This window comes from Phodopus roborovskii, unplaced genomic scaffold (assembly GCF_943737965.1).
Source record: "Phodopus roborovskii unplaced genomic scaffold, PHOROB, whole genome shotgun sequence".
In the NCBI taxonomy this organism is placed as follows: Eukaryota; Metazoa; Chordata; class Mammalia; order Rodentia; family Cricetidae; genus Phodopus; species Phodopus roborovskii.
The window spans coordinates 54,507,015-54,533,509 of NW_026126480.1; the positions used below are offsets into that span (position 1 = coordinate 54,507,015).

At 49.0% G+C, this 26,495-nt stretch overlaps 4 protein-coding genes across 5 annotated transcripts; 1 reads left to right on the plus strand and 3 right to left on the minus strand.

Annotated features, from left to right (window-relative positions):
• Positions 1–89: 89 nt before the first annotated feature.
• Mus81 (MUS81 structure-specific endonuclease subunit) lies at positions 90–6,037 on the minus strand. Of its 2 annotated transcripts, XM_051193646.1 has the most exons (16): positions 5,764–6,034; positions 5,548–5,677; positions 4,692–4,777; positions 4,180–4,278; positions 3,973–4,041; positions 3,721–3,806; positions 3,091–3,231; positions 2,857–2,952; positions 2,636–2,757; positions 2,456–2,553; positions 1,661–1,777; positions 1,483–1,578; positions 1,185–1,313; positions 1,005–1,108; positions 646–729; positions 90–567 (listed from the first exon to the last, which is right to left on the minus strand). In XM_051193646.1, the coding sequence occupies exons 1-16, from the start codon at positions 5,896–5,898 to the stop codon at positions 501–503; spliced, it is 1,659 nt and encodes a 552-aa protein (XP_051049603.1). In that variant the 5' UTR covers positions 5,899–6,034; the 3' UTR covers positions 90–500. The 2 variants fall into 2 exon arrangements, with proteins under 2 accessions (XP_051049603.1, XP_051049604.1); XM_051193647.1 differs by lacking the exon at positions 1,185–1,313 and having other exon boundaries at positions 5,764–6,037.
• A 1,964-nt stretch (positions 6,038–8,001) lies between these two features.
• On the plus strand, positions 8,002–11,432 carry Cfl1 (cofilin 1). The gene is made up of 4 exons (XM_051193655.1): positions 8,002–8,170; positions 10,007–10,314; positions 10,515–10,591; positions 10,787–11,432. The coding sequence occupies exons 1-4, from the start codon at positions 8,168–8,170 to the stop codon at positions 10,897–10,899; spliced, it is 501 nt and encodes a 166-aa protein (XP_051049612.1). The 5' UTR covers positions 8,002–8,167; the 3' UTR covers positions 10,900–11,432.
• Positions 11,433–12,450: 1,018 nt separating this feature from the next.
• Snx32 (sorting nexin 32) lies at positions 12,451–17,384 on the minus strand. The gene is given in 19 exon segments (XM_051192150.1): positions 12,451–12,507; positions 12,749–12,765; positions 12,768–12,800; positions 12,854–13,019; positions 13,115–13,201; positions 13,880–13,921; positions 14,116–14,166; positions 14,168–14,190; positions 14,278–14,376; positions 14,510–14,612; positions 14,764–14,806; positions 14,808–14,878; positions 15,038–15,071; positions 15,073–15,161; positions 15,263–15,342; positions 15,345–15,369; positions 15,619–15,645; positions 15,647–15,727; positions 17,325–17,384. Coding segments are annotated over 19 exon segments (1,188 nt in total).
• A 7,223-nt stretch (positions 17,385–24,607) lies between these two features.
• LOC127228700 (non-structural maintenance of chromosomes element 3 homolog) lies at positions 24,608–25,577 on the minus strand. Its single transcript, XM_051193652.1, has one exon. It carries the CDS (start codon positions 25,545–25,547, stop codon positions 24,705–24,707), a length of 843 nt encoding a protein of 280 aa, XP_051049609.1. The 5' UTR covers positions 25,548–25,577; the 3' UTR covers positions 24,608–24,704.
• Between the last annotated feature and the right edge of the window lie 918 nt (positions 25,578–26,495).

A 26,495-nucleotide genomic window follows, 5' to 3' on the forward strand; every position in this document is an offset into this window, starting at 1 on the left:
CTGGCCTAACACCAGTTCAGTGCTTATTATAACTATACAACCATGTTTAGCCAGGAGTGTGCCTTAAAAAGAACCATATGGGCCAGGTATAGTGGTCCACACCTTTAATTCCAGGACTTGGAAGGTGGTAGGCCTAGGAAGATTGAGAATTCTAGGACAGCCTGGGTGACATAACATGTTCTAGGCCACGCTGGGTTTTAGGAGGGGATGGGAATGGGAGGAAACACTGTCCAAGGCTGCATATCATTGCTGTGTGGAAGAGGAATTGCCTAGCATGCATGAGGTTGTGGGTTTCACTGCCAATACTACAAAACAAAACCCACTGGCTTACAAGGTAGCCTCCAGTTCCTGCATATTTCATAAGGACCTTGGCATTTCTTCCTTAACTCCTAAGACCACAAACATTTAGATTTTATTATAGCCCAAAAGATCCCAGTTAAAAGGCTGGCTAGACTTGGTAGAGGTGAAGATGGGTGGTTGGGTGTGTCTCCAGGTGTAGGTCAGGTCAGAGGACTGTGGCTGCAATAGAGCTGGTACAGGGTCCTGCTCAGAGCAGGTCCCAGATTTCTGCAAAAAGAGAATCAGAAGGTTGACCTGCTACCTCTGGCCACCCAGACTCCTCTCCAGGTTGTGTCTTACCCTTACCTCTGTAGACGCCCACATTTGATAGAGCTCAGCAGCATCTCCTGCTCCTTAGGGGTGGCACAGGCATCATAGGCAGCCAGGAGACTGGGGGAAGAAGGCATACAATGTCTGCTTATGTGGGCCAGCATCATAAGAGCTAAGGCAGGAGAGGTTCAGCCTAGAGTGGAGGAGTCTGGACACTGTACATTTCCTGATCCTTGTGATAGAGGCCCTCCTTCATCTTGCCTGCCCTCCCTTCCTGGGAAACACTGGGACAGCCTTCCAAGGTTCCCACACAGCCATGCTCTCTCCAGGATCACTGGTTAAGTTGAACTCCACACAGGAAAGGCAGAGGAACTGAGCGGCTCTCTGGGATATACCTGGCAGGTGTGCTGTATCGGTCCACCAGGGCTGCTGCCTTCTCCCCGCTCAGTCCACGCACCTGCATCAGCTGCCGGGCAAATACTTCTCGTACAGACTGGGCCTGGGGTTGGGATAGACCTGTATTAGGGGTGATCTGGGACCAGGCCACCTAAGCTGAGGCAAGGCCAGGATGGTACCTTGTTCTTGACAGCTTCTGCATTGAAGTCACTGAAGGTGAGGAGTGAGCAGAGAGGGTTTGTAGAAGGCCTTGTTCCTGATTCAGCATCCCCTGGGGTTTCCCAAGGGCGGCTGTGTAGGGTATGACCCTAATAGAAAAGGGGACTGAGGCTAGGGTAGACTCTAAGGGTTAATCCCCAGCTATTCCTTTCCCAGGTCCAGTGGGAAACCTGAGAAACTAGGATCTCACCCACCTTTCCTTGCTTGGGCAGCAAACACCAGGCGAGGGCCCAGTGCTGGTTGGAGGCATCTGCTCACCTGATACAGTCTTTCTAGGCCTTTTGTCAAAAGGGCCAGGTAGCCAGCTGACTCTTTAATATCCATGGTACGCTTCACAAAGAAACCATCAATGACCTGGAAAAGAGGACCCAAGGGAGGTGGCTCCTGGCTTAATCCATGCACTACAAAATCTGCCAGCCCTGCCCTCTCAGCTCACCTGGGTGTTTGTGACAGCCTGCAGCAATGTACTCTCAGGAAGGCTGAGGTTGTGGATAGACCCATGTTCCTCCACCAAGTATACCCGGTGCCCCAGGCCACAGCGCTTCAGGCGGAACTGGGAAGGCAGGCAGAAACAGTGGGTCAAGCCCAAATGCCTACATGTCTACACCAGCCATCACATCACATTAAGATTGCAAGGAGATGGGGTTGGAGAGATGACTCAGCAGTTAAGAACACCGACTGCTCTTCTAGAGGACTTGGGTTCAATTCCCAGCACCCACATGGCAGCTTACAACTGTAATTCTAAGATCTGATACCCTTATACACACATGCATGCAGGCAAAACACACACACACACACACACACACACACACACACACACACACGACTGCAAGGACACCCTGCCTTGCCTGTCTTTGAGGGGCCTCCACAGAGCTTCTTGCTATGACTCCTGTAGGAAATCACTGAACTTCTGGACATTACACATCCTCCAAGCTTCCCTTCTGTTAACTGGCCTCTGTGACCCTAGGGTGAACCCCACTGCTGAGACTTGGGCATAGCTTCTGCATTTCCAATCATAGAGGTTTGCCTTTTATCTGAGATCACTAAGGTTAGGTACTCAAGGGGTCTTTAAGTCTCTCAGGCCAGCCTAGATAGCATTGGGTTCCAACTGTACACCTATATGGCTTAATAGGGGCTCAAAGTGGGTGTGGCTGGAGACCTCAGATGCTCTATTGTGAAACTACCCAATAACACTGTCTAGTTGGTGTAAGGAGTGAACAGGCTAAGATACCTTCTGCTCTCGAAAGCGGCCATCGATGATGCTGCTGCACAGGTCATCTAGCCGCTTGCGTTCCACAATGTGGTCCAAGACTAACTCCCCAGGTCTTGCTGTCAAGAAGTCAAAAAGAGTCTTACTGTCTTCCCTTGACCCACCCAGGCCAGCCTCCCATGCCTGTCCATGACCCTTTACCTGGGTCTCTGGGCCTGGTCTCCTGTGCTACCCACACGAAGTCCCCAACATGCAGCTTGCGCACTGTGTGGGGCACATGCAGCCTCTCTAACTCTCGGAGCATGTCTGGCCTGTGCCCTGACCTAATATTTCAAGAAAGAAGGCCAAGGTCAGGGTAAGCCAGTGCTCGCCACCCTGTACCGCCTCCTGGTTGTTTTCAAGGCTGCCCCCACTTCACTCACCCTCTGGTTTCTCCAGTGTCCACACACAACAACACTCTGTATTCGCCAGGCCTCAGCTCCAGTGGTGGCTGCTGGACGACACCTTCACTGGTGACACTATGAAGGAGCGGGGGCTGTGCGTAAGGCCAGAACCTTCAGTGCCAGGATAGGTCCCCACAGCTGGCAGGGAACAACTGTGGCTCAACAGTTATAGGTCCCTGAGATGTGGCTGCCCCCTCTCTCCTTCCTTCTTACGGTTCTGACAAGGTGGCTCCTGGGGCTGCTGACTCCTCTCCATGAGGCTCCTCTGGCCTGATGCCAATGTTCAGCATGCTCAGGCCTTCTGACTCTGCTAACTTTCGGGCCAGCTCCAGGCCCTCTGGTGTCAGTGCATACCTGGGAGGTGGAAGATACTTTTACCTTCTTTATACCTGGCAAGCTCTGCCACCCCAAGCTAGGTGAGCTTTACCCTCCTTGGTGTAAGTTAAGGCTCCCACCTCCTTTGTCTCCCTGTCCCTCAGATCAGCTTCCTCAGGACCTCCCTAATGCTGTCTCAGCTTTGCAATGTATGTCTCACAACTCCTTCCCCCTATTTTCACTCAGTGCCATACTTTCCTACCTAGAATATTCTGGCATCTCTAATCAGCCAAATTTTAAGACATGCCAAAGATTTGTGCAGCTCTCTGCACCTAATAACTGACTTTTCCTCTCAGCTGCTTGTACTTTCCAGGTCCTCCACCCTTAGGCTTTTAGTGGGAAGGCTGGCCTTCCCCAGCCTCGGCAGCACCAGGTCTGAGACTTGCTGCATCGTTATAGAGCCTAAGAATGTCCTAACCCTGCTTGTGCCTACCCCTGCCTCTTGTGTTCCTTGCAGCTTGCCCTTACCTGGATGGCCGATGTATTCTGAGGACTAGGTTCCTCTGGAGTAGGCCTCGGAGGGCAGGCCAGGGTCTCGAATTTCCAGGAACTATCTGTGAAAAGAAAAGGAGACCCTCAGAGAGGTCCCAGTACTCCGAAGCCTAAACTTCCTGTGCCCCTAGCCATATGCTATAATTGGATCAGGTTTCATACCAAGGCTGCCTGCCATGAAGGAAGACTACAGTGGGCTCTACCTCCCCCTATCAGCTGGATGCTCACCCGGGGGGCCTTCTGGGCACATTTCTGCAGCAGCTCCTCCTTGGTTAGGAAGCAGTGGCCATCAGGGTTCTGAAACCACGGTAGAAATGAGGGTAGGTTCAGGGCTGGAGCCCCTCAACCTGATGCAAAGTGGCTGGCACGAACACTGCCCCAGCAGCTTCTGTGAGTCTGCCTCACCCCACATAACTGATGTTTGGTGGCACTGACCAGGTGCTCCCTGTAGAGGTACAGCAGGATCTCACGGGCACCTGAGTTCTGTGCTGGCCAGTAGCCACCAGCACTTCCCGCTTGAGGCTGGGTAGGAACCTGAGAGAGACAGCAGGGCTCTGAATTCAAATGCCTGTCAGTGTCAGCTGAGGTTTCAGCTGGCCACATGGGAAGGGGAGGGAGATGCTGTAAATCCATGTAAATATGGAACATGAAGACAGCCAGAGAAGGGGCAAAGGCTGGGGGTATGTGCCAGGCCCAGCCTCCGGCTACCACTACTGGAGAACAAGGACACTGTAGAAGTCCCACAGCTTTCTGGGTTGGGTCTCTTAGCACCCTCCTTTGGAACTCCATCTACAAATGTCTCAATAATCCTATGTAGGAATTAAGATAGTGCCTCTTAAAGAGGGTAAGAGACTATCCCAGGCCAGTCTAAGTCAGTAAAAGCTGGACATGGGACTGTTAAATTCTCAAATCTAGAAAGCTAGCTCTCAACCCTCCCTAATCCTCACTGGCATGGAAGAGTCCTGGACTTGAGCAGGTGGCTCTTCACTGGCTTGATTCTTCTCCCCAGATGGTAGGTTGGGGGCATGGTCACCTGTGAAGGACAGAAGAAAGTCAGCCCTGCACCCAATTTGGATGCCAGGAGGAACTTGGATACTTCTGCTCACTTTGTGAATTTCGATATCATATTTTAAAACTTTTTGTTTGTTTTATTGCATATATATGGGTGTCTTGCTTGTGTATATGTCTATGAATCACTTGCAGGAAATGGCAGAAGAGGCCAGAGGTGGGGACTGGATCGCCTGGAACTTGGGTTTGTTTTTGTTTTTTGAGACTGGGTTTTTCTGTATTACTTTGGAGCCTGTCCTGAAACTAGCTCTGTAGACCAGGCTGGACACGAACTCACATAGATCCACCTGCCTCTGCCTCCCGAGTGTTGGAACTAAAAGTGTGCACCCTCAACGCCTGGCGTTGGGATTTGGTTTTGAGACAGGGTCTCATTGGATGACGTTCTGGCTGGCCTGAAACTTAAAAAGATCCTCCTGACTGCCTCCTTTGAGTGTTGGGATTAAAAATATGCATTACTATGGCCAACTCCTTGTCGTTTGAGACAGTCTGAAGTAGTCCAGGCTACACTTGAATTATCTATGTAATTGAGATTGTCCTTGAACTCCTGATCCTCTTACCCCCATCTCCTAAATGCTGGGGTTACAGACTTGTTTCACAACGCCACCCACCCAGTCTCAGTTGTTTATCTTTGTACGTGAGAACTACGAGGCTTACAGAGCGTCAATCACTAGCCTTGGGTCCAATAACAACCACACTGAGAGTGGGGAATTTACGGGATCACAGATAGGCGCTCACCGCCTGATGCTAGATGCTGCTTCAGTCGCTCGTCCAGCATCCGGCAGAGCCTGTCTCCAAAGTGCTGAAGGATCTTGGCTTCCTTTCCGCTGCGCAGAGGTAGCGGGTACCGGCGGAGGGAGCGCAGTGCCTGGCAAGCATAAGGAAGAAAGAACTCATCAGGCTAGGCCATAAGGACCATCTGGTTCCGCTCCAGAAGACCCAGCTGGGACTCACCTTTTGAAACACAAAGCGCGTTTGGCGCCCTCTGCTGGTAGCCTCGTCCCGCCACTCGGTCAGCCAACGAACGAAGAGCGGGTTGGGGCAAACCGGCAGCGGGCGCTTCCGGCCCAAGCGGATCGGTGCCGCCATAAAATCTAGACTGGCTCTTTTGGAGCCCTCCCCAAAACCCTGAAATTGGGACCCCGACAGTTCAGCAGTTGGTATAGGAACACCTGATTGAGGGTAAGATCTCTCCACTGCAGCAGGGGAGTTGCTCAAGGAACGCACTCCCCTCCCCTATAATACACAGTAAGAAGCTGGGAAAAAGTGAAGTGTGTACCATCTTTTCCTTAGAACCTCCCCTATTCCCCGCCAGCACCTGCCCTTTGGACAGGCCCCACCCAGGCTACGGAGCTTTGACCCGCCCCTTCCTTTCTCTCCAAAATTCGAGAGCAAGATCATTTTGTGCTGACAATTACGAAGGCGAACAGCGCCCCCTGTGACCGGGAGGGCTGGCTGGGGAGACGCTTAGAAGCCTGAACTTGGCTTGCTTCAAGGTCTCAAAAGGCTGTTGCAGGCTATTGTTAGAAGAGGCTGGAAAAAGAGGGCTTGAGAAAAGCGGGGGCGGGATGGGCTCTAGTGCAAAAATATTTGTGAGAGAGACATCTGAAGGGGAGCAAGGGATAAAATAAAGGTAAAACAAGTAGCAGAAAGATCTCAAAATGTGAGGGTACAAAGTCGGGGATATACACAGAAGACACAGGTTAAGTGAACGGCGAGGGTGTGTGTGCTATGAGGGTGCATCCTGTCAGGTGGGAAGGTCGAATGTAGTCAAATGGTTGGACCCTGAAGACGCTAGTAGAAGCTTCGTTTTTGTGGCCCACTGAAAGTGCAGGAGCCTCAGGGAGGTTGAAGGTGCGCACTTTGCGAGGGGGCGGTGGGTATCTCAGGTTGAGGGAACACAAGGATCAATAAAGCACAAGGGTCTCTTCGGGGATTGGAACAGCCCAGGATCTTCAACTGTCATGCCGGAAGTCGTCGGCCACCTTACTGGCCGACCCTCTTTTCAATCTAGTTTTCCGCGCCCTCCTCCTTCCTCAGGATGCCTTATAAGGAGCCTGAAGCTGGCGCTCGGGCTAGGCACGCCTCCTGGCGTCTCATTCCCTAATAAGGACATCTAGGACATCTTGCGGCCCGGGGCGGAAGGAGCGCGTCTCCAGGGTAACTTGTAGCCCCTACCCCCGTTGCTCTGGGAAACCGCGAGGTTCGAAAAAGGTGGAGCTAGTCTTTTCTTTAGGCGGGGCACTTGCGAGACCGGGATCAGGCTTCGGCTTTTACCGGGAGCTCAGCAGCTCAACCCGTGAGTGCAGTAGGCGGCCTCTGACTACAACCTCCGGCATGCTCTGCGAGTTGTCTCTCTCTCGGGGTTGTTCCTCATTCACACCCTTTATTAGGCTTATGGGGAGGGTCAAGGACCCCAGTTTCGTTCGCCTGTAACTTGCTTGTGATTTTGCCCTCTTTTCCTGCCGAGTGTGAAGCCATGATCATTGTTCGAGGTCAAAAAAATGTTCCTAGAGTCCCCACCCAATTTTTTTTAAAAGCTCTTTTTCTCAGAGATTGTCTCAGTTTTTTTGTTGTTGTTAAAATAAACCTATCAACTCGAGAGCTAAGTTCAAGTAAATATTCCTATGCTTATATTCTGGTAAAGGAAATATATGTCGTTAATGCACACTTTCCTCGAATTATACTTGACCCAAGAACTTGCCAAATGTCTTTAAACCGAAGCTCTCAAACTTTTTATTGTAACATTTTCCGTTTGTTAAAATCCTTTTTGTTGTTGAAATTTCACACGACCTCTTACGAGACAACAATGACTTTCCACATGGAGAGACACTTCACGGAAGCATGTCTACTGGCTTGAAGACACCGTTATAATTGAGATCCTCTTTTATTTGGAAGCGGATTCCAAGTCAGTGATTCAGAAAATTAAAATCTTAATCATCAAGAGCCGTAAATAACAGAAAAACACTTCACTTTGGGATTTAGAGACTCAGGACAGAATTATTTTCAGGTCATTTTATCAAGCAATGGGCCTCTTGCTCAGATCAGAGCGTTTCCTGGTTCATTGCACCAATGGGCTCACTCCCCGTGCAATAACCCCGCCTCTCTGCCTCCGCCTACCCCCCCCTCAGGCTCTGCGGAAGCCAGGAGCAGCTAGCCCCACATCAGTGCAAAATCCTTTGACTTCATTTCCCGTCGGCCCGCGCGGCGAGCGCCGGAAGCCCGCCCCGCCCCTCATTGTGCGGCTCCTACTAAACGGAAGGGGCCGGGAGAGGCCGCGTTCAGTCGGATCCCGGCAGCAGCTGCGGCGGCTCAGTTCTTCTGTAGCTCTCTCTGTCTCCCTTTCGCTTCCGGAAACATGGTGAGCACTAGGCCACTGTGCCCCAGGGAGGCGGTTTCGTGATCAGTCGCTTGCGCGCCGGGTGGGGTGGGGACGGCAGAGGAGCGTTCTCAGCATCCCCTCCCCCAGCGCCCCGAGCGAGATTAAGGGTCTTGCATTGAAGGGCAGGCCGCGCGTGCGCGCCCGTGGGCGCTGGGAAGGGCCGATTCGGACGTCGCTCGCGCGCCCCCTGCCTCCTTTCCCCTCCCCCATTCCGCTTTTGCGCCCGCGCGGTCACTGGCCGTGGGGGAGGGGTCCAGTGAGCCGAGCATCGGGCAACGCTCGCCGGTTCTCGATGGCGCGCGCTGGACCAGAGCACGCGGCATCCAAACCCTGCCCCGGGGCCGCTAGGGAAAAGCGCGCGCGAGATGTCGGCGCGCGCCCCACCCAAGGGCTGTTCCTTTCCTCGCATCACCCTCCCTCTGCGGATGGGTTTGTCTCCACAGCAGGTGGCAGGGATGCCACCAGGGAGGGGCGGAGGCAACTTGCTGGGGGGGGATACTAGCGCATTGGAGAGTTGGTTGAGGCACTGGCTCCGGAGACTAGGACCTTGTACGGCTAGTCGTGGAGTGGGTCCTATACAGGCTTTAGCCCCTATTCTAGAAAGAGCGATAACACACTGCCTTTTCTGTCCACTGTACTTCGGGCTGAGGCTGAAACGGCGATGTGCACCAGCGCGTGCGCACATGCTTGGGCCCTGCCTTCACAGCCGCAGCTCTGGACGCGCTAGGCCTTTGGCGCTGCCGGATGGGGCCGAGGGTGGAGCCGCGTTTAGGGAAGTGACCCAGGCGGGTACCGCCCGGAAGCCACCCAGCTCTTATGTTCAGCCTGAGGGCCTGAAAAATGATGTTTGTGTGACTCGTCCGTGCTACCTACAGAGCTGACGGGGCTCACGGCTATTCCTAAAGGAGACTCTTGGGCTTGCAGACTTCGTAGATCTGGCCGCCTCTGGGATACGAGTGTCTCTTGGGAAGGCCCTGAGCCTAACCCAACCTCCTTTCCCCGCCTACTCCGGAAGCGGGTGAATCACGTGGCTAGCTTCCTCTGCAGTTCCATGGTTGGGGGTGTTTAAGGATTTTGAATTGGGTCGGCCCCAGGGCCATACAAAGTAGAAAGTTTTTGACGATTTGGGGCACTACAGTTTGACGTATTAATTGGTTAGTGATCTTCAGGGCTCTACAACACTCTTAGAGAGTTGTCCAGCAGGGTCCTAATTAGGGGTTGTAGTTCTCTTGTCTGGGAGATCTCGATAGGTAAGAGAGTCGCTTATGCGATGACAGCATTGAAGGCTCTGGCAGCTGTTGGGTCTTTGTGAAGTTCTATCCCCTCTTTCCCGAAGATGAGTCTGTGGCCCAGGTACTGGGTCTTCCTTGAAAGTCAGCATTTTAGTCAAGCAGCTGAGTGGTGTGAATCCAATCAGTAACTTTCAGATTCTTTGAATTTGGCGTTCACAACTCAGCAAAGGTTTTTAGGAGACAGGCTTTCTCTGTGTCACCTTGGCTGTCCTGGAACTCTGAGAAGGCTTGTTCCACCACTCCTGGCTATGTTTTTTTTCTTTTTTTAACAAATGCGTTTTTAACCTTTAATGGAAGTGTTCAACTAGATAATTGGCTCTCTACTTTGTAGGGTGTTTGACCCACCTAATCCTTAGATGATGGATTGGATTGGGGAGGGGGCATCTGTGTCTGCAGGGACATTACTATTTTTGTGGGTTCCAGAGCTATACCTTTTGGTATCCTGACTGAGGTTTCCTGTTATTGGAGAGGATACCCCAGAATCCTTTCCCTTACAAAGTATATTATCTGGCTTGTCCCTCAGGCCTCTGGTGTGGCTGTCTCGGATGGTGTCATCAAGGTATTCAATGACATGAAGGTGCGCAAGTCTTCAACGCCAGAAGAAGTGAAGAAACGCAAGAAGGCAGTGCTTTTCTGCCTGAGTGAGGACAAGAAAAACATCATCCTGGAGGAGGGGAAGGAGATCCTGGTAGGAGATGTGGGGCAGACTGTGGACGACCCCTACACCACTTTTGTCAAGATGCTGCCAGACAAGGACTGCCGCTATGCTCTCTATGATGCGACCTATGAGACCAAGGAGAGCAAGAAGGAGGACCTGGTGTTCATCTTCTGGTGAGCTCCTCATTCAAGCTCTCTGCCACATTTTCCCTTTCACGGGAGAGCTTAAAGCCTCCTAGGTTTAGGGTCAGGGTTGTAGCAGAACTAATGAGGAACTTGGCAGGGAGCCGTGTTAAGCGTTCTAAGAGCTTCTTTTCTTGAGACATCTATTATTGGGGGCATCTGCTGCAGCAGTTTTCTTGCTTTGTCTTCAGGGCCCCTGAGAGTGCACCCCTTAAGAGCAAAATGATCTATGCCAGCTCCAAGGATGCCATCAAGAAGAAGCTGACCGGTAAGGATCCCCTTTTTGTGTGCCCTTTTCTTTGAGTCACGACTGCCACGTGGAGTAGATGACAGTAATGGGTCCTCCCTTCTGCCTGCTGCCTTGTTCCTTCCTTCCTTCCTTCTGCTCTTGAGACCACTTCCCAGATACAAAAACTCCCCACTCCAGTGCTCCCTGCTCACCTTCTCGCTCTTTTCTCTGTAGGAATCAAGCATGAATTACAAGCAAACTGCTACGAGGAGGTCAAGGACCGCTGCACCCTGGCAGAAAAGCTAGGTGGCAGCGCTGTCATCTCTCTGGAGGGCAAGCCTTTGTGAGCCGCCTCCAGCCCCCTGCCTGGAGCATCTAGCAGCCCCAGACCTGCTCATGGGTGTTGCAGGCTGCCCCTATCCTGCCAGACCTGAGGGGCTGGGGGATCCCAGCAGGGGGAGGGTAATCCCTTCACCCCAGTTGCCAAATGTCCTCCTCACCCCCTGGACCGTCCTCTTCCCTCCACCCTGACGGTTCTGGCCTTCCCAAACTGCTTCTGATCCTCTGATTCCTCTTGGGTTGAAGCGGACCAAGTCCCTTCCCAGTTCCCAGGCTCCCAGTTTGGGGGGAGCCTGCTTTTTTTTTTTTAACGACACCCCTATTCCTCATCCCCCCCAATCCCATGCTGCCAACTTCTAACCACAATAGTGACTCTGTGCTTGTCTGTTTAGTTCTGTGTGTAAATGAAATGTGGACATGACCCTCCCTGCGCCAGCTGGTTGCCCTCCCCTTCCCCTTGTTCTTGGCCACTCATGGAAGCAGGACCAGTAAGGGACCTTCAATTTAAAAAAACAAAACCAATAAAAAGGCTAATTAACAAGGTGGCTTTTTGGGTTTGGGATTTGGGGGACCCTATGACAGGATAATTGGTTAAGGATCAGTAATTTTCCTCGACTGCACCGTTAGCCCAGACCCCAGTGACTGAACCTCCTTTTTGGGTTGGGGCACCACAGTTGGTGTGTCACACCTGAAATTCATTGTTACTGGATCTTCACAGTGGACTGAGCCCTTTCCACCTATGGGTTAAACATAGTTTGCTCAGGTGATCTATTGAGCTATTTTCTCTGCTTTATAAGGTTCTGTTAGATCTCTGCCTTTCCTCACCCTGAGGTGCTGGCTCACCCTAAGTTGAGCCTTTGGCCTCCTGTACTTGTGGTTGGAGTCCATTCAGGGTGGATCAGCCAGGTGGAGCCCAGGACTTCAGACCCAGATGTCTGGCCCCACCTATTACCAGAGCTTAAAGCTTTGAACGCTTTGCTAGCATTTCTGTGAATTCCAGCCTGTTCCCAGAGGACTGCAGAAGGTGTGCCCTGGGACAGGTGAACTGGAGTAGTACCCTGAGTTTAAACTTTACCCACTAAGGTTGTCTCCTTAGCTTTACCCAAATAGTGGAAGATTGCAGGAAGGGACCTGTTTTTTGGGTTTTTTTGTTTGTTTTTTGGTTCCCTCCCCCAATTGCGGTTTTATGTTACATGTTGCTTTGATTTCTCACAAAGACCATAGACCCTTTAAGTTTGGCCCATTTTCTGTTTTGTGTAAGATTGTAGGAAGAATACTGGGTATTTAGCCTTGTTTTCTGTGGTGCTAGGCATTGAACCCAGGGCCTTATACATTAGGTAAGCACTTTACCTCTGAGCTGTAGCAACCAACAGATTGGAAATTGTGTTCTTGCTAGAGATGAGAGTAATATAGACCCCAAAAGACCAACTGCCTTTGGGCCTGGGTTTGTCTAAGGAAAATGGGTTCCTGAGTGGGGATGTGGCTAATGGCCATCTGGTAGAGAAGGGGGTATCTATATGGGGAGAGGGTAGAAGATGAGGACACTGTCATTGAAGGTCCTAGAGTAGCTCTCCCTTAAGGGCAACAAGGGTGTTCTGGAGAAGCAGGGTGCTGGCCTGCAGAAGAAAAGTCCTTAAGAGTTCTCTGAGCTCTGGTCCTGTCATATATACATTGTTCAGCCTCCAGGCCCCTTAACCACCACCCAATGAAGGAAAGGGAGAAATACTGGCCCCAGGAGGAGGCATTACCTCATTCTCAGGCCTGCCTGGCTACAGGGTGTTACCACCAGCACACCCCCTTAATGGGGAAGGTGGGAGGAGCATGAGAGCACAGGAGAAGGGGCCAGTGAGTGCTCACCTTGGCATGTTTGAGCCCAGCTCTGCCAACTCAGTGAGATTCTTTCGGAACCCTGCAGAACTTGAAGTCCATGAGCTCGAGAGAAGAGTAAAAAGGAATGAAGACAGTCCATAAGGGTGGATGCTCAATGTGGGACCAGGCCAGACTTTAGGGCTCTCAGCTGTTGGCTCTCTGCTGGTTGCACTTTCTGGTTCCTTGTATGAGCTTTGTCCAGTGCCTTGTTAGCATTCTCATAGTCAGCCAGTGCCTGAAGATGACAGTACAGCAGGTCCTAAGGCCATCAGCACAAAATGACTTGCCGTGGATTTTGCTGCCTGCCTTTCCCTACATGTCCTCCTTCCCTGAGTACCTAGAGCCACCTCTCACCCTGGCTGCTGGTGAGTCTCGCATGTAGTATCTCAGCATGTCAGATAGCTTCAGGTCATCTTCAGAGGCTACCCTGCCATCCAGTTTCTGTGTCAGGAAGGTGAAACTGGGAAAGGGGCTTGAGAAATGTCCTTCTGATACATACATACCCAGGAGAGAACTGCTTGGTAACTGCTGGTAATGAGGTTCTAAGTTTCAGAAGGCAGGTCAGGAAAGTGTATGCATGTGTCCAAGCCTGAACCACATAGTAGGGTAGCCATGACCAGACCACAAAAAAACCCAAAGGGCAAGCTACCTAAGGGCTTTGTAAGGACTTTGTATCTTGGGTGGGTTCTGAAGTGGGCTAGGCTCCTGCAGGCCCTTGAGCACTCATTTCAGAGACTGGCGTGAATTCTATATCTAACAGGATATCCTCAAGGCAGTCTCTGAGGTGTGGTGCATCCCCGTGCCCTGCTCTCCAACTGCCACCACCCACCCATATCCTACACTCAGAATGGTGTGCTTTTTGCATGTCTCCATTCCTTTTTCTATTTTCTGAGACAGGGTTTCTCTGTGTAGCTGTGGCTGTCCTAGAACTGTTAGCTCTTGACCAGGCTGGCCTGGAACTCACAGAGATCCACCTGCCTCTGCCTCCCAAGTGCTGGGATTAAAGGCACACACCTTGGCTCCATTCCATTTCTTTGTAGTTCAGAGTGGGAGCCACCAAGGCCACCCATCACAGAAGGCTCTCTCCAGAAGACCCTGAGTGCAGAAGGTAGCACTTACCCTCAGTTGTGCAAAGAGCTCTGCCAGTTTCAGAAAGCTCCTGGGAGGTGGATAGCAGAGATCTGGGGCAGCTCAATGCCTCTCTGCCCTCAAACCCCCCCTTGCAATCTTTTCTCCCCTAACCCCATCAGAAGCTTCTGCACAACCCCTCCCTCAACCTGGATTTCTATAGAGTGCACGCCCCTCATGGGCATGCACAGTATTGCAGGCACAGGGAGAGGCTAGGGATGGGAATCCTTCAGCTGTCCGACTTTCCTGGTTCCGAGACTGCTCAGAGCAGCAGATAGGAAGTATATAGTTGTCTGCCAGGCCTGTTGGAGAACAGTCCCAATCAGAGCCCCTAAATCTACATGTCAAGCCCCACCCATGGTGTGAGCCCCTCAACCCCGCCCTCATACACTTGTGGGAACGCATAACATGGTTGGACCTCTGGCAGGTGTGCATTCGAGTGTATTCTATTAGGAAGGTCCTCATCTCAAAGAAGTCATCTACCTCCTAAGGGATGGAGAAAGAACACTTCTTATCCAGTCACCAGGAGCATGGTGGCACCAGCACTCAATGTGTCACCATTTCCTGGCAGTCCAGGGTAGGCCCAACCAATGGCTTCCCTGCCTCAGGCAGAAGGTCACCTTGAGCCCTGATAGCCGGTGATGAGGACTTCATCTGCAGAGCTGATGATGCTTCTCCGGAAACCTCCCAAGACCTCCTTTCTGTTCGTATCTTGAACACTCAGCTAAGCACATGGGAGAGTGGGATGCTAGGATGGGGCATTTATACCTTCTTCCCTGGTCAAATGCTACCCACATGGGGAGCAAACTCGGAGAAATTCTCAGGCCTGATTCCCTGACCCTGATCTCAGATCCCAGCATTCTTAAACAGCTCACATCCTGGCTGTATTTCAAGAATACAAAGAAGTGGTCCTGAGCAGGGTGGATGGGCTGTCAGACACTGTAGGAAGACTTCATGCATTGCAACAGTCTTCTTAAAGATGGCTAAGTACTCCTTGTAGAAGCATGAACAGCCACACTGGGCTCCCGTCATCACAGTTCCCCCTCTCCCTCAGCAGACCTGGAGCCAGAGGTCAAGACTCTGGACATCTGTCACAGTCAGGGAAGGAACTCTGGAGCTCTGGGGAGGGCAGGGTTGGGGTTTGGACACACACACTTCTAGCTCCTGCTTCGTCTTGGCAAACTTCCTGGGTGGTGGAGCTGCCGCCCTCACCCAACTTCTGCAGCTTTTCCCTTGAAGCTTCAAAGTCTGGCCTGGGAGGGGCTGAGCGAATCTGCTCAAGGGAAGGGATGGATTGCCAAGGAGGCCATCACAGCCTGTATCCTAACCCCTGTTCCTGCCTGCCTCTCACAGCCCAGCCTGGCCCCTCCTCACGATGAGGCTGGCATACTCCTCCTTTCCCACATAGGTGTCATGTAGCAAGATCAATTCTTTGTGCTGCCGAACCACGGAGGACTCTGAGCAAAGTGAAGGAGGCCACTCTGGAAGCCCAGAGACCTGCATATGATATCTCCCTCAATCCTGCCCTCACCAAACCTGCTAAGCACCCACTTTTGGCATTCCCATTCTGCACCCCATTTGAAACCTGTTATTTCATCCAGAAAGGTGGGGTTTCAACCAGAGTCAGTCAGAGCTCAGGGCTGGCGGCTTCCTAAGGAGCTGGAAGCTGCACTGGTTCTGCCTCCCATCCCAGGCCATATACCCACCTCCTGGCCAGCAGTCCACTTTACCTTGGTTTGAGCAGTGAACTTCACCTCAATCCGGCTCACTCACTGCATCTGAAATCTCCACCTGTAAGGAGCTATCTCCCTGCAGATCCGACAGCATGGAGGAAGGCTTCTTGTGGGGTGAGAGGGCAAAGTGGCTGCATGAAGCTGCTTTGTCCTCCTCCCTCTCTGGAGACCCTGCTCATAGCAGTACCATTACCAACCAAACATTTCCCCAGCTCCCATCCTCAGAGACCAGTAGAATGCCCTCATTGCTCTTTTGAAGGCCCTAAGTCCTCACTTCTGTCAGTATGAAAACTGCTTTATAGGACCTAATGCAAAACGCCTTTGTGCAGAGCAGTGGCTGTGCACACCTTTAATCCCAGGCAGAGGCAGGTGGATCTTTGTGAGTTTGAAGCCAGCCTGGTTTACAGAACTAGTTCCAGAATAGCCAGAGCTACACAGAGAGACCCTCTGTCTCAAAAAACTAAACAGCAGCAACAACAGAAACACAACAACAAAAACTTCCTAAGCCTTGCTTGGTATCTCATGCCTATAATAACAGTATTTGAGAAACTGAGACAGGAAGATTACTGCAAGTTTAAGGTTAGCCTGGGGTTAAAAATAATAATGAGTTTCAGTCAGACATGGGCTACAGGGTAAGATCCTGCTCCAAGCAAAACAAAACAGCCAGGAATGGAGTTACAGATACGGGACCAAGCATTCAAGGCTAGCAGATAGGTGACAGGTTTTTTTTTTTTTTTACTTTGATCATGTTTGTAGAATTACTAGAGGAATGCATGGCAGTCATACATGGGATTTTAACTTTTGTTACCTACTGAACAACATATTATGCTCTTATCAGGAATTTGGATTTTTTTTAGATTTATCTATTTATTTTATACATACATACATACATACATACATACATACAGTGTTCTGTCAGCATGTGTGCCTGCCTGCACTCCAGAAGAGGGCACCAGATCTCATTACAGATGGTGTGAGCCACCATGTGGTTGCTGGGAATTGAACTCAGGACCTTGATCTCTGGAAGAACAGCCAGTGCTCTTAACCGCTGAGCCATCTCTCTAGCCCTGGATTGCTTTTTTAAAGACTGCATCTTACTATGCAGCCCTGATTAGCCTGGAACTTGATATATACATCAGGCTGGCCTTTAACTCATAGCAGTCCTTCTGCTTGGCCTTAGTATTAGGATTACAGGCAATAAGCCACGGTGCCTGGCTTCCTATGTTATATATTATATTATTACTATTAATACAACTACTATTATTATTTCTTGCAGTGCTGAGTATGCACTCAAGCCTCATGCTTGCAAAGCAAGTGTTCTATCACTGATCTAAACTTCAGCCCTAGTTATTTTATTTTAGTTATATACTTATTTATTTTTGAAATATCTCTCTGTGTAGTCTACTGCCTGTCAAGAACTCTATGCAGACCAGGCTGGCTTCAAACTCATAGAGATCTGTCTGTTTCTGCCTCCCCAATGCTGAGATTAAAGGTGTGTGCTACTGTACCGACCTCTACATATTTGTATAAATCATTACAATACCTTGCTAAAATTGTCATTAGTTTTTAGACTCATTTGGATTTACTACTTATATACTCCTTAATTAAGTTTTACTCTTTCCTTTCCAGTCTCTGTTCCATGATCCTTACTTACTAGTCCTTCACTACTATGGATAAGAGATAGGTATGGTGATACAGGAAACCCTTGGTTGTTTCTGATCATAGACAATGACATTGCAGCTGGGTGTGGCAAAGTACACCATCATTTCGGAGGTATAAGGAGGAAGATCAAGAGTTCAAGTCCATAATAACTTCAAGAGGCTGTAGCCAGAGTTCAAGGCCAGCCTGATCCACATGAAACATTGGTCCATAGAAAGAAAAGAGGTTGGAGGTTGGTGAGATGGATCAACTGGTAATGTCACCTGCTGCCAGGCATGATTCCGGTGTGATCTCCAGGAACCATAGGCTAGAAGGCAAGGACTGACTCCCACAAATTTTCCTCTGAATTCTACATACTTATGGTGACTTGAGAGAAAATAGTCCCTAAAGGGTATAGCTCTATGTACTGGGTGGTTTTGGGTGTCAACTTGACACAAGCTAAAGTCATCAGAGGAAGGAGCCTCAGCTGAGGAAATGCCTCCTTGAGATCCAGCTGTAAGGCATTTTCTCAGTGATGAATAGGAGAGGGCCCACCCATGGTGGGTGGTGCCATCCCTAGGCTGCTGGTCCTGGGTTTTATAAGAGTGTGGACTGAGCAAACCAGGAGAAATAAGCCAGTAAGAAGCTCCCTTTCATGGCCTTTGTATCAGCTCCTGCCTCCAGGATCCTGCTGTGTTTGAGTTCCTGCCCTGACTTCCTTCAGTGATGAACAGTACTGTTGAAGCATAAGCTTAGTAAACCCTTTCCTCTCACCATGATTTTTGTTCATGGTGTTTTCTCACAGTAATAGTAACCCTAAGACACACTATTAGGACATATGGCCTTGTTGGAGTAGGTGTGGTCTTGTTGCCTTGTTGGAAGTGTTGGGGTGGGCTTTGAGATCTTTGCTCAAGTTACATCCACTTCCTGTTGTCCTGTTATTTGAGCTCCTTCTCCATTCTTAGCTTCTCCAGCACCATGTCTACCTGCATGTTGCCATGTCCCATCATGATGATAATGGACTAAGCCTCTAAAACTGTAAGTGAGCCAGCCCAATGAAATGTGTTCCTTTATAAGAGTAGCTGTGGTTTCCGGGTACTGGTGGCACATGCCTTTAATCCCAGCACTCAGGAGGCAGAGGCAGTCTGATCTGTCAGTTTCAGACCAGCTGGTCTACAAGAGCTAGTTAAGAAAAAAGAAAAAGAAAAAGGAAAAGAGAAAAGAGTAGCTGTGGTCATGGTATCTCTTCATAGCAAGTTGGTACCAAGGACTGGAGTGATAGACCTGACCATGTTTTTATTTGGAGGCATTTGGACTTTGGATATTTGGGTTAGAAAAGTAGTGGAACGCTTTAAGCACTGCTTAATAGGCCATGCTAGGAGGAGCATGAAAGTTAATGCTGAGAATGCTTTGAACTGTGGAGAATTGGGTCAAGAGGGTTTCAGAGGAGAAGAATTTTAGTATGTTTCCTAGAGATTGTTCTTGTGTTATTTTGGTGAAGAAAGTTGCTGCTTTTTGTCCTTGTTGGAAGAGTTGGCCTGAGGATAAGTGAAGAGATTTGGATTAATTTTATTGGCAGAGGGAATCTCAAAACAGCCTAGTCATGTGGTTAAATGTACAATTTTGGGAGATGGAGGTAAGTTCTGTGTTCAAGGAGACGAACAGATGAAGAAATGAAATAAAGGCAGAGTTGACCTCAGGGTAATATCCCACTCAGCTAAATTTCCTACCTGTGAAAAGGAATTAAAGAAAAGCTAAGGGCCAGGTGTGACAGTGTACACCTTCAATCCCAGCACTCAGAAGGCAGAGGCTGGTGGATCTCTGAGTTTGAGGCCAGCCTGGTCTACAGATAGAGTTTTAGTACAGCCCAGTTCAGGCAGTAAAGGAAACCCTGAAAAGTAGAAAGCTGGTGAAGATGCAATTGAATAAGGAGACCCAGTAGGCAGCAGAAATTGGCAGCTTTGGTCACGTGGTTCTGGAGTTAAGGATAGAAGAAAGGGGCTATGGGATTTGCCTCTGAGACTAAGGAAAGCCACTGAGACCAGGCATATGTTAGGAGTGTCCCTGAATGGAGGCCTAGAGAAACAGTTGCATGAAGCTGTGAAGGAGAAGCCTGGATTGACTTGGAGACCCCAGGATGCTGGAGATGCCAGAGCCATGGGACACCTGCTGAGGAGAGATGCTAACAGGGAGTGGGACCAGCCCAAGAGAAAGACGTGTGTTGCAGTCAACAAAACTGAAAGGAGTTGAGATCTGAAGAGCACTTCAATATCACACATGAAGATGCAGAGTTTGGCCTTTGCCCAGCTGGTTTTTGGTCTTGCTTTGGTCCAGTGTTTCCTCACTGTGCTCCCTGCCCTATGTTTTAGAATGATATTGTATATCCTGTGCCACTGTATGTTGGAAGTATGTGATCTGCTTTTTTATTTTTATTTCATAGGAGATTACAGTTAAGAGATTGCATGAATTCCAGAAAAGACTTTGAACTTTAGACTTTTAAAAAGGTTTAGATGTTATAGACTATGGGGACCTTTGAAGTTGGACTGAATGCATTTCTGCATTATGATAGGCTACAAGCCTTGGGGAGGAAGTGTGTCACTGTAGGGGTGGGCTTTAAGGTCTCCTTTGCTCACTACACCCAGTGTCTCAGACCACTTCCTCTTGTCTGTGGGATCCAGATGTAGCTCCTCCTCCACTCTCAGCTCCTTCTCCAGCACTATGTCTACGGCATGCTGCCATGTCCCACCATGATGATATGGACTAAACCTCCCAAACTGTAAGCCACCCCAATTAAACATTTTCCTTTATAAGAGTTTCCATGGCTAGGTGGTGGTGCTAGCCTTTAATCCCAGCATTTGGGAGGGAGAGGTAGGCAGATCCCTGATTTCAAGGCCAGTCTGGTCAACAAAGCAAGCTGGGGCTGTTACACAGAGAAACCCTGTCTCCAAATAAATAAATAAATAAATGAGAAGAAGGAAGGAAGGTGCTGTGAGGGGAGGCTGTAGATGGAGAGATGCTCAATGGTCAAGAGTACCCGTTGACTTGGTTCAGTTCCTAGCACTGACATACTCATAACCATCTGTAATTCCAATTCCATGGGATCCAATACCGTCTTCTGACCTCCTGATGGCACCAGGCAGACACATGATGAACTTAGATACATGAAAGCAAACCACTCAAATGCACAGAATAAAATAAACCAAAAATAAATGCCTTCAAAATTCAGTGCTGGGCCAGCAAGAAGGCTCTGCAGTTAAAACACTTGTTTTGAAAGCTTGATGGAACCATGTAAAAGGGATAGGAAAGAAATGACTACACAAAGTTGTCCTCTGACCAGCAGATACCTGCTATGACACTCACATGTACACACATACACACAAGCAACACATTTTTAAAAAACAAAAAGCAGAAATTATCAAATTTCTCTCACTTTCCAAGGATAATTATGTAGATTTTCCTGTTACTCTAAAACTTTCATTTTGGGGCTTATGAGATGACTCAGCAGTTAAGAGTACTACTGCTCTGGGGTTCAATTCCCACCACCCACATGGTAGTTTACAACCATCTGTAACTCTAGTTCCAGGAAATCTTGTCTTCTGTACCAAATGTGAATACTACACACAGACATACATGCAGACAAAACACCCATATATGTTAAATATAATTAAAAATAGAGAACCAAGGTTCTGCCATCCATGTTAGACAGCTAGCAACTGTCTGTACCTCCAGCTCCAGGGGGCCTAACACCTTTTTTCTGGCCTCTGAGGGTACCTGAATTCATATGCATATATCCACACACAGACACAGAATTTAAAACCAAAAATAAATATTTAAAATAAAATGGCTTGGTTTTATGAGATTGGGTATTGCTATGTAGCCCAAGCTGGCCTGAAACTATGTAGCTCAGGCTAGCTTCCACCCTAGTTAATTTTCCCACCATTGCCTCCAGAGTGCTGTGATTACAGGTGTTTAACCATCATGCCTGACACTTTGCAGCTTTCAGGAGGGGGTAGGATCAGAAGTTTGAGATAACCTGTGTTACATAAGACCCTGTTTAAAAATAACAACTAAAAGCCAGGCAATGGCTAATTCCAGTACTCAGGGAGGCAGAGGCAGGCAGATCTCTGGCCAACCTGGTCTACAGAGTGAGTTCCAGGGCAGCCAGAGATACACAGAGAAACCCTGTTTAAAAAAACAAAACAAAACAAAACAAAAAAAAAAACCAAAAAACAAAATGAAACAAAAAGCAAGCAAGCAAACAAACAAACAAACCAAAAACCACATCTGACAGTGGGCTGATCTCCAAAATATACAAAGAACTCAAGAAACTAGACCTCAAACACCAAATAACCAAAATAAAAAATGGTTGCCAGGTGGTGGTGTGTGGGAAGCCACAGCCCCAAGATGGCACCTGGCTGGATGCCAGGTAGTGCGAGCTTAGCTGTAAACAAGCCTTATTTGGAAGTGCTTGATGGATCTGGTGCGCTTCCTCCTTCTGTGGCCTATCCGGGATCGCCAGGTGGCATGAGCTGATTGGGCAGTGAGGGCACATTTAAGGGCTTGCTGGGGCTGGGAGGAGCAGAAGCTGATGTACAAGGTTCCTGAATAAACTGCTTGAAGAAGAGTCGTGGTCGTGTTTCCTTGCTGGCCGAGGTAGACGCAACAGTGGTGGCACATGCCTTTAATTCCAGCACTTGGGAGGCAGAGACAGGTGGATCTCTGTGAATCTGAGGACAGCCTGGTCTACTGAGCAAGTTCCAGGACAAGCTCCAAAGCTACAGCAAAAACCTATCTCAAAAAAAACACAACAACAAAAAAAATGGGGTACAGATATAGACACAGAATTCTCAACAGAAGAAACTCAAATGGCTGAAAGACATTTAAGAAACTGCTCAGCATCCTTAGTCATCAGGGAAATGCAAATCAAAACAACTCTGAGATAACATCTTACACTGATCAGAATGGCCAAGATCAAAAACACTAATGACAGTTTATCCTGGAGAGGATGTGGAGTACAGGGAGCACTCCTCCACTGCTGGCAAGAGTGCAAACTTGTACAGCCATTTTGGAAATCAGTATGGCGATTTCTCAGAAAATTGGGAATAAAATATACCTCAAGACCCATCAACACCAGTTTTGGGCATATACACAAAAGATGCACACTCATACCAGAAGGTATTTGCTCAACTGTGTTTATAGCAGCATTATTCATAATAACCAGAATCTGGAAACAACCTACATGCCCCTTAACCAAAATGAATAAGGAAACTGTGGTACATTTACATAACAGAGTATTACTCAGCTGTAAAAAACAGTGACATCTTGAAATTTGTGGGCAAATAGACTGACCTAGAAAAAAAACATTCCAGTGAGGTAACCCAGACCCAGGAAGACAAATAAGGTATGCACCCACTCATAAGTGGATATTAGACATAAAGCAAAGGATCACCAGTCCACAACCCCAGAGAAGCTAGGAAGCAAGGAGGTCCCTAAAAGAGACATACATGGACCTCCCCACAAGAAGGGAAATAAGGAGCACAGGGGGGGGGCAGGGTGGGAAGGGAGAGGGGAGGAAGAAAGGGGAATGAGAAGATGAATATGAGGGAATGGAATGGGTGAGCTGGAGGAAGGACAGAGAGGGAGGAGGAAAGAATTATGTTGATAGAGGGAGCCATTATGGGATTATTGAGAAACCTGGCACTATGGAAATTCCCAGGAATATACAAGGATAACTCCAAAAAAAACTCTAAGCAATAGTGGAGAGCTTGTATGAACTGGCCCTCCCTCATTACCAGATAGAGGACTGCTGTAATTGTCATCGTAGAACCTTCATCCAGCAACTGATGGAAGCAGATGCAGAGATCCATAACTAACCACTGGGCTGAGTTCCCAAAGTCCAGTCAAAGAGAAGGAGAAGTGATAATATGAGCAAAGTGGTCAAAACCATGATGGGGAAATCCACAGAAATAGCTGACCCAAGCAAGCTAGTGGGAGCTCACTGACTCCAGACTTATAGCTGTGGAACCTGCATAAGATCAAACTAGGCCCCCTGAATGCAGGTGACTGATGGGGGATGTCTTCCTGTATATATGTTTCTTTTATTGATTGATGAATAAAACACTGATTGGCCGATGGCCAGCCAAGAAGCATAGGCATAGCTACTGGATGAGAAGATTGGGGAGAGGAAGGCAGAGGGAGGCCATGAATCGGTGCCATGTAGAGACCGGGAAGATAGGGTGTGCCAGGCATTCTTTGGTAAGATAATACCATGTAGAAATGCATAGATTATGCATAGTTATGGGTTAATAATTAATACAGAGCTAGCCAATAAGAAGCCCTAGCCAGTGACCAAGTGTAATAATTAACATGTCTCTGTGTGCTTATTTGGGGCTGAAGGACAGAAACTTTCATAAACAGGTGACAGTGGGTGGCCTGGGCAGTTTGTGGGGCCACTGGCAGTGGGAGACAGGGGGGAGAGACAGACTTCACTGACTCCCCATGGGAGGTCTTATCCTTGCTGAGGAGAAAGAGGGGTGGTGGGTTGAGGTGAAGGTTTGGGTGAGTGGGAGGTGGGAAGAGAGGGGAAACTTGGATTAGTATGTAAAAATAAATAAATAAAAACAAAACGTATAACAAAACAAAATAACCCCCCCAAACCAAAACAAAACTAAACTAAATACAGAAAACCCTGCTGGGTGGTGGTAATACCTTTTGTGGTGCCTGAAGATCAGAGGGTGGAGCTAGCCACTAGTTAACCACAGAGGCCAGGCAGTGATGGCACATACTTTTAATCCCAGCACTAGGGAAGTGGATATAAGAAGTGATATGGCTGAGCCAAGATCATGCTACATCCTTTAATCCTAGCACTCTACAGAGGGAGTTCCAGGACAGCCAGGGCTACACAGAGAAGCCTGGTCTCAAGACAAACACCCAAACTTCAGCTCAACTGCTACGGGTACTTGCCACCAAGTCTTATCAGATTTCCATATCCCATACTGTAGAAGGTGAGAACTAGCTCCCATAAATTCTCCTCTGAGCTCTACATGTGCATGGCACACATATGCATTTACACATACCATGCATACCCAATACACAATAATATCTGTAAATGAAAAATAGCAGTTTCTTTTCTCCTTTCCTTTTCTTTCTTTTCTTTTCTGAGAGACAGTTTCTCTGTGTAGTCCTGGCTATCTTGGAACTCGCTTTGTAGACCAGGCTGGCCTCAAACTCAAGAGATCCACCTGCCTCTGCCTCCTGAGTGCTGGGATTAAGGGCATGTGCCAGCACCTCCTGGCACAGTATCATGGTATATCACAATTCTAAAAGAAAAAATGAACTGAAACACATCTTAAAGATAATGCATTTTAATTGTTGTGGAAATATGCTCCTTCTCTCCTCACATTCCCTATTCTTCCTGCTTGTGCTTGAAATCTCAAGTACTTATTTCAAGAAGTCGGGGCTGGACCACTGGGTTCAGGTATGACCCTGCTTTGCTCATCGGCCAAAGCCTCACAGTACTGTGTGGGCCAGACCTTGGGATCTTGATTGTGGACTTTGGCCACAAACTTAAGAACTTTCATCTTGCTGGTTTCTAGATTTGCTCGTGGACCCCACTGGAGCTCACAATCCACAGGATCTGTGTAGGGTATCCGTCGGGACTCCAGATAACGTTGCCTCACGAAGTCTTCAGTAATGAGTTTCTTCGGATCCCCAAACACTGAATGTTTCTTGGTGGGATACACCCCCAAACGACGTAGAAAATCCCAGACTTCGGTTTCCGGGATGCTGTGGCCATTCATAAAGATGAGCCCTAAAATAATCATCAGGAGGCCGGTGGTGGGCGTTCCTTGGCTGCCTCTCATTTCACCATCCTCCTCCACTGGCTCCAGGGCGTTGATGAGGATGTAGGCATTGCTCCTGGGTTCTAGTTCTACCAGCTTGTACCCGAACACGTAGTGGAGCCGCTCGGCAGCCAGCTTGAGCAGGTCTGGGAAGATGTCCTTGTAGTCTCGGATGACGTGCTTCAGGATACCGCTCCGCTTGATGGGGATCTTCCTCTGGTCCTTAATCAGTAAGAACTGCACTAGCTCTGCCACCTTCAATTCCAGCTGCTTCTGGGTCCGGAGTTCCGGGGCGGGGGTGGCCTGGGCGGGGCGGGAGCTCGATGACAAGGTGCCAGCGGAGTCCTGCTTGGCATCAGGGCATCCGGACCCACTCGGGACCTCACCAGAAGTGCCGCTCCCCGGCTCGGCACCAGGGCGGCTCCTGTTCCTCGGTTTTTGTAACATATGACCAGGCGGCGGAGAGACACTCCAGTAACCGGCAGCACTGGGCGACTGGAGTCCTTTGCACCAGGCGCCCTCGAGGGGGTGGGGCGGGGCGGCGGCGCGGGATCCAAGGCGTTGGGGACAACGACACACCAAGCTTTCTAGATGGATTTATGCTGGATCTCATTGGCTGGTTTCAAATGCCGAGCACCTTGCATTCCTGGAATATTGCTTTGCTGAAGAACTACCATCCTGACACATTGGCTCACAAATCTAAGTTGATTATATTTTACAGTTTGCATCCTTGTATGTCTTTCTCCTTTCTCTTGCAATGCTGGAGATGGACCAAGTGAGCAACTATCGTTAAGGCATGCGTTTTGTTTTTAGTTTAAGGACTATTTCAAAAATTTACATTCATTCATTTATTTACCGGGGCAACATGTGGCAGTCAGAGGACAACTTGGAAGGAGTCAGTCCCCTCCTTCCACCAAGTGATCTGGGGGAATGAACTCCAGTCATCAGGCTTAGCAGTCTGAGCCAAACTGGCTGTCCTCTAATCCTCTGGAGTGGCTGGGTTTACTGCAACCAGCTATCCATCACACCTGGAATCTTTCCCTTTCTCTTAATATTTTTGACAATTTGGGAGGGGGTGACAAATTATACATAAGTTTTTGTTTTTGTTCTTTGGAGACAATGCCCTATGTAGCTGATAACAGCCTCAAACTCTTCGTTGTACCTGAATCAGCTAAATGCTGGCCAAACTCTGCCGAATACATGTAATTTAGAATATCTCATTTGAGGGCCAGCAAGATGGCTCAGTGGGTAAAAACACTTGTTGCATAAAACCTGGTGACCTGAGTTTGCTTTTCAGAACTGGAACCCATGGGGGAAAGAGGAAAGAGTCCCCAAAGTTGTCCTCTGATCTCTACGCATCTCCCATGGCAGCTGTTCTCTACCTCTGAAGGGACT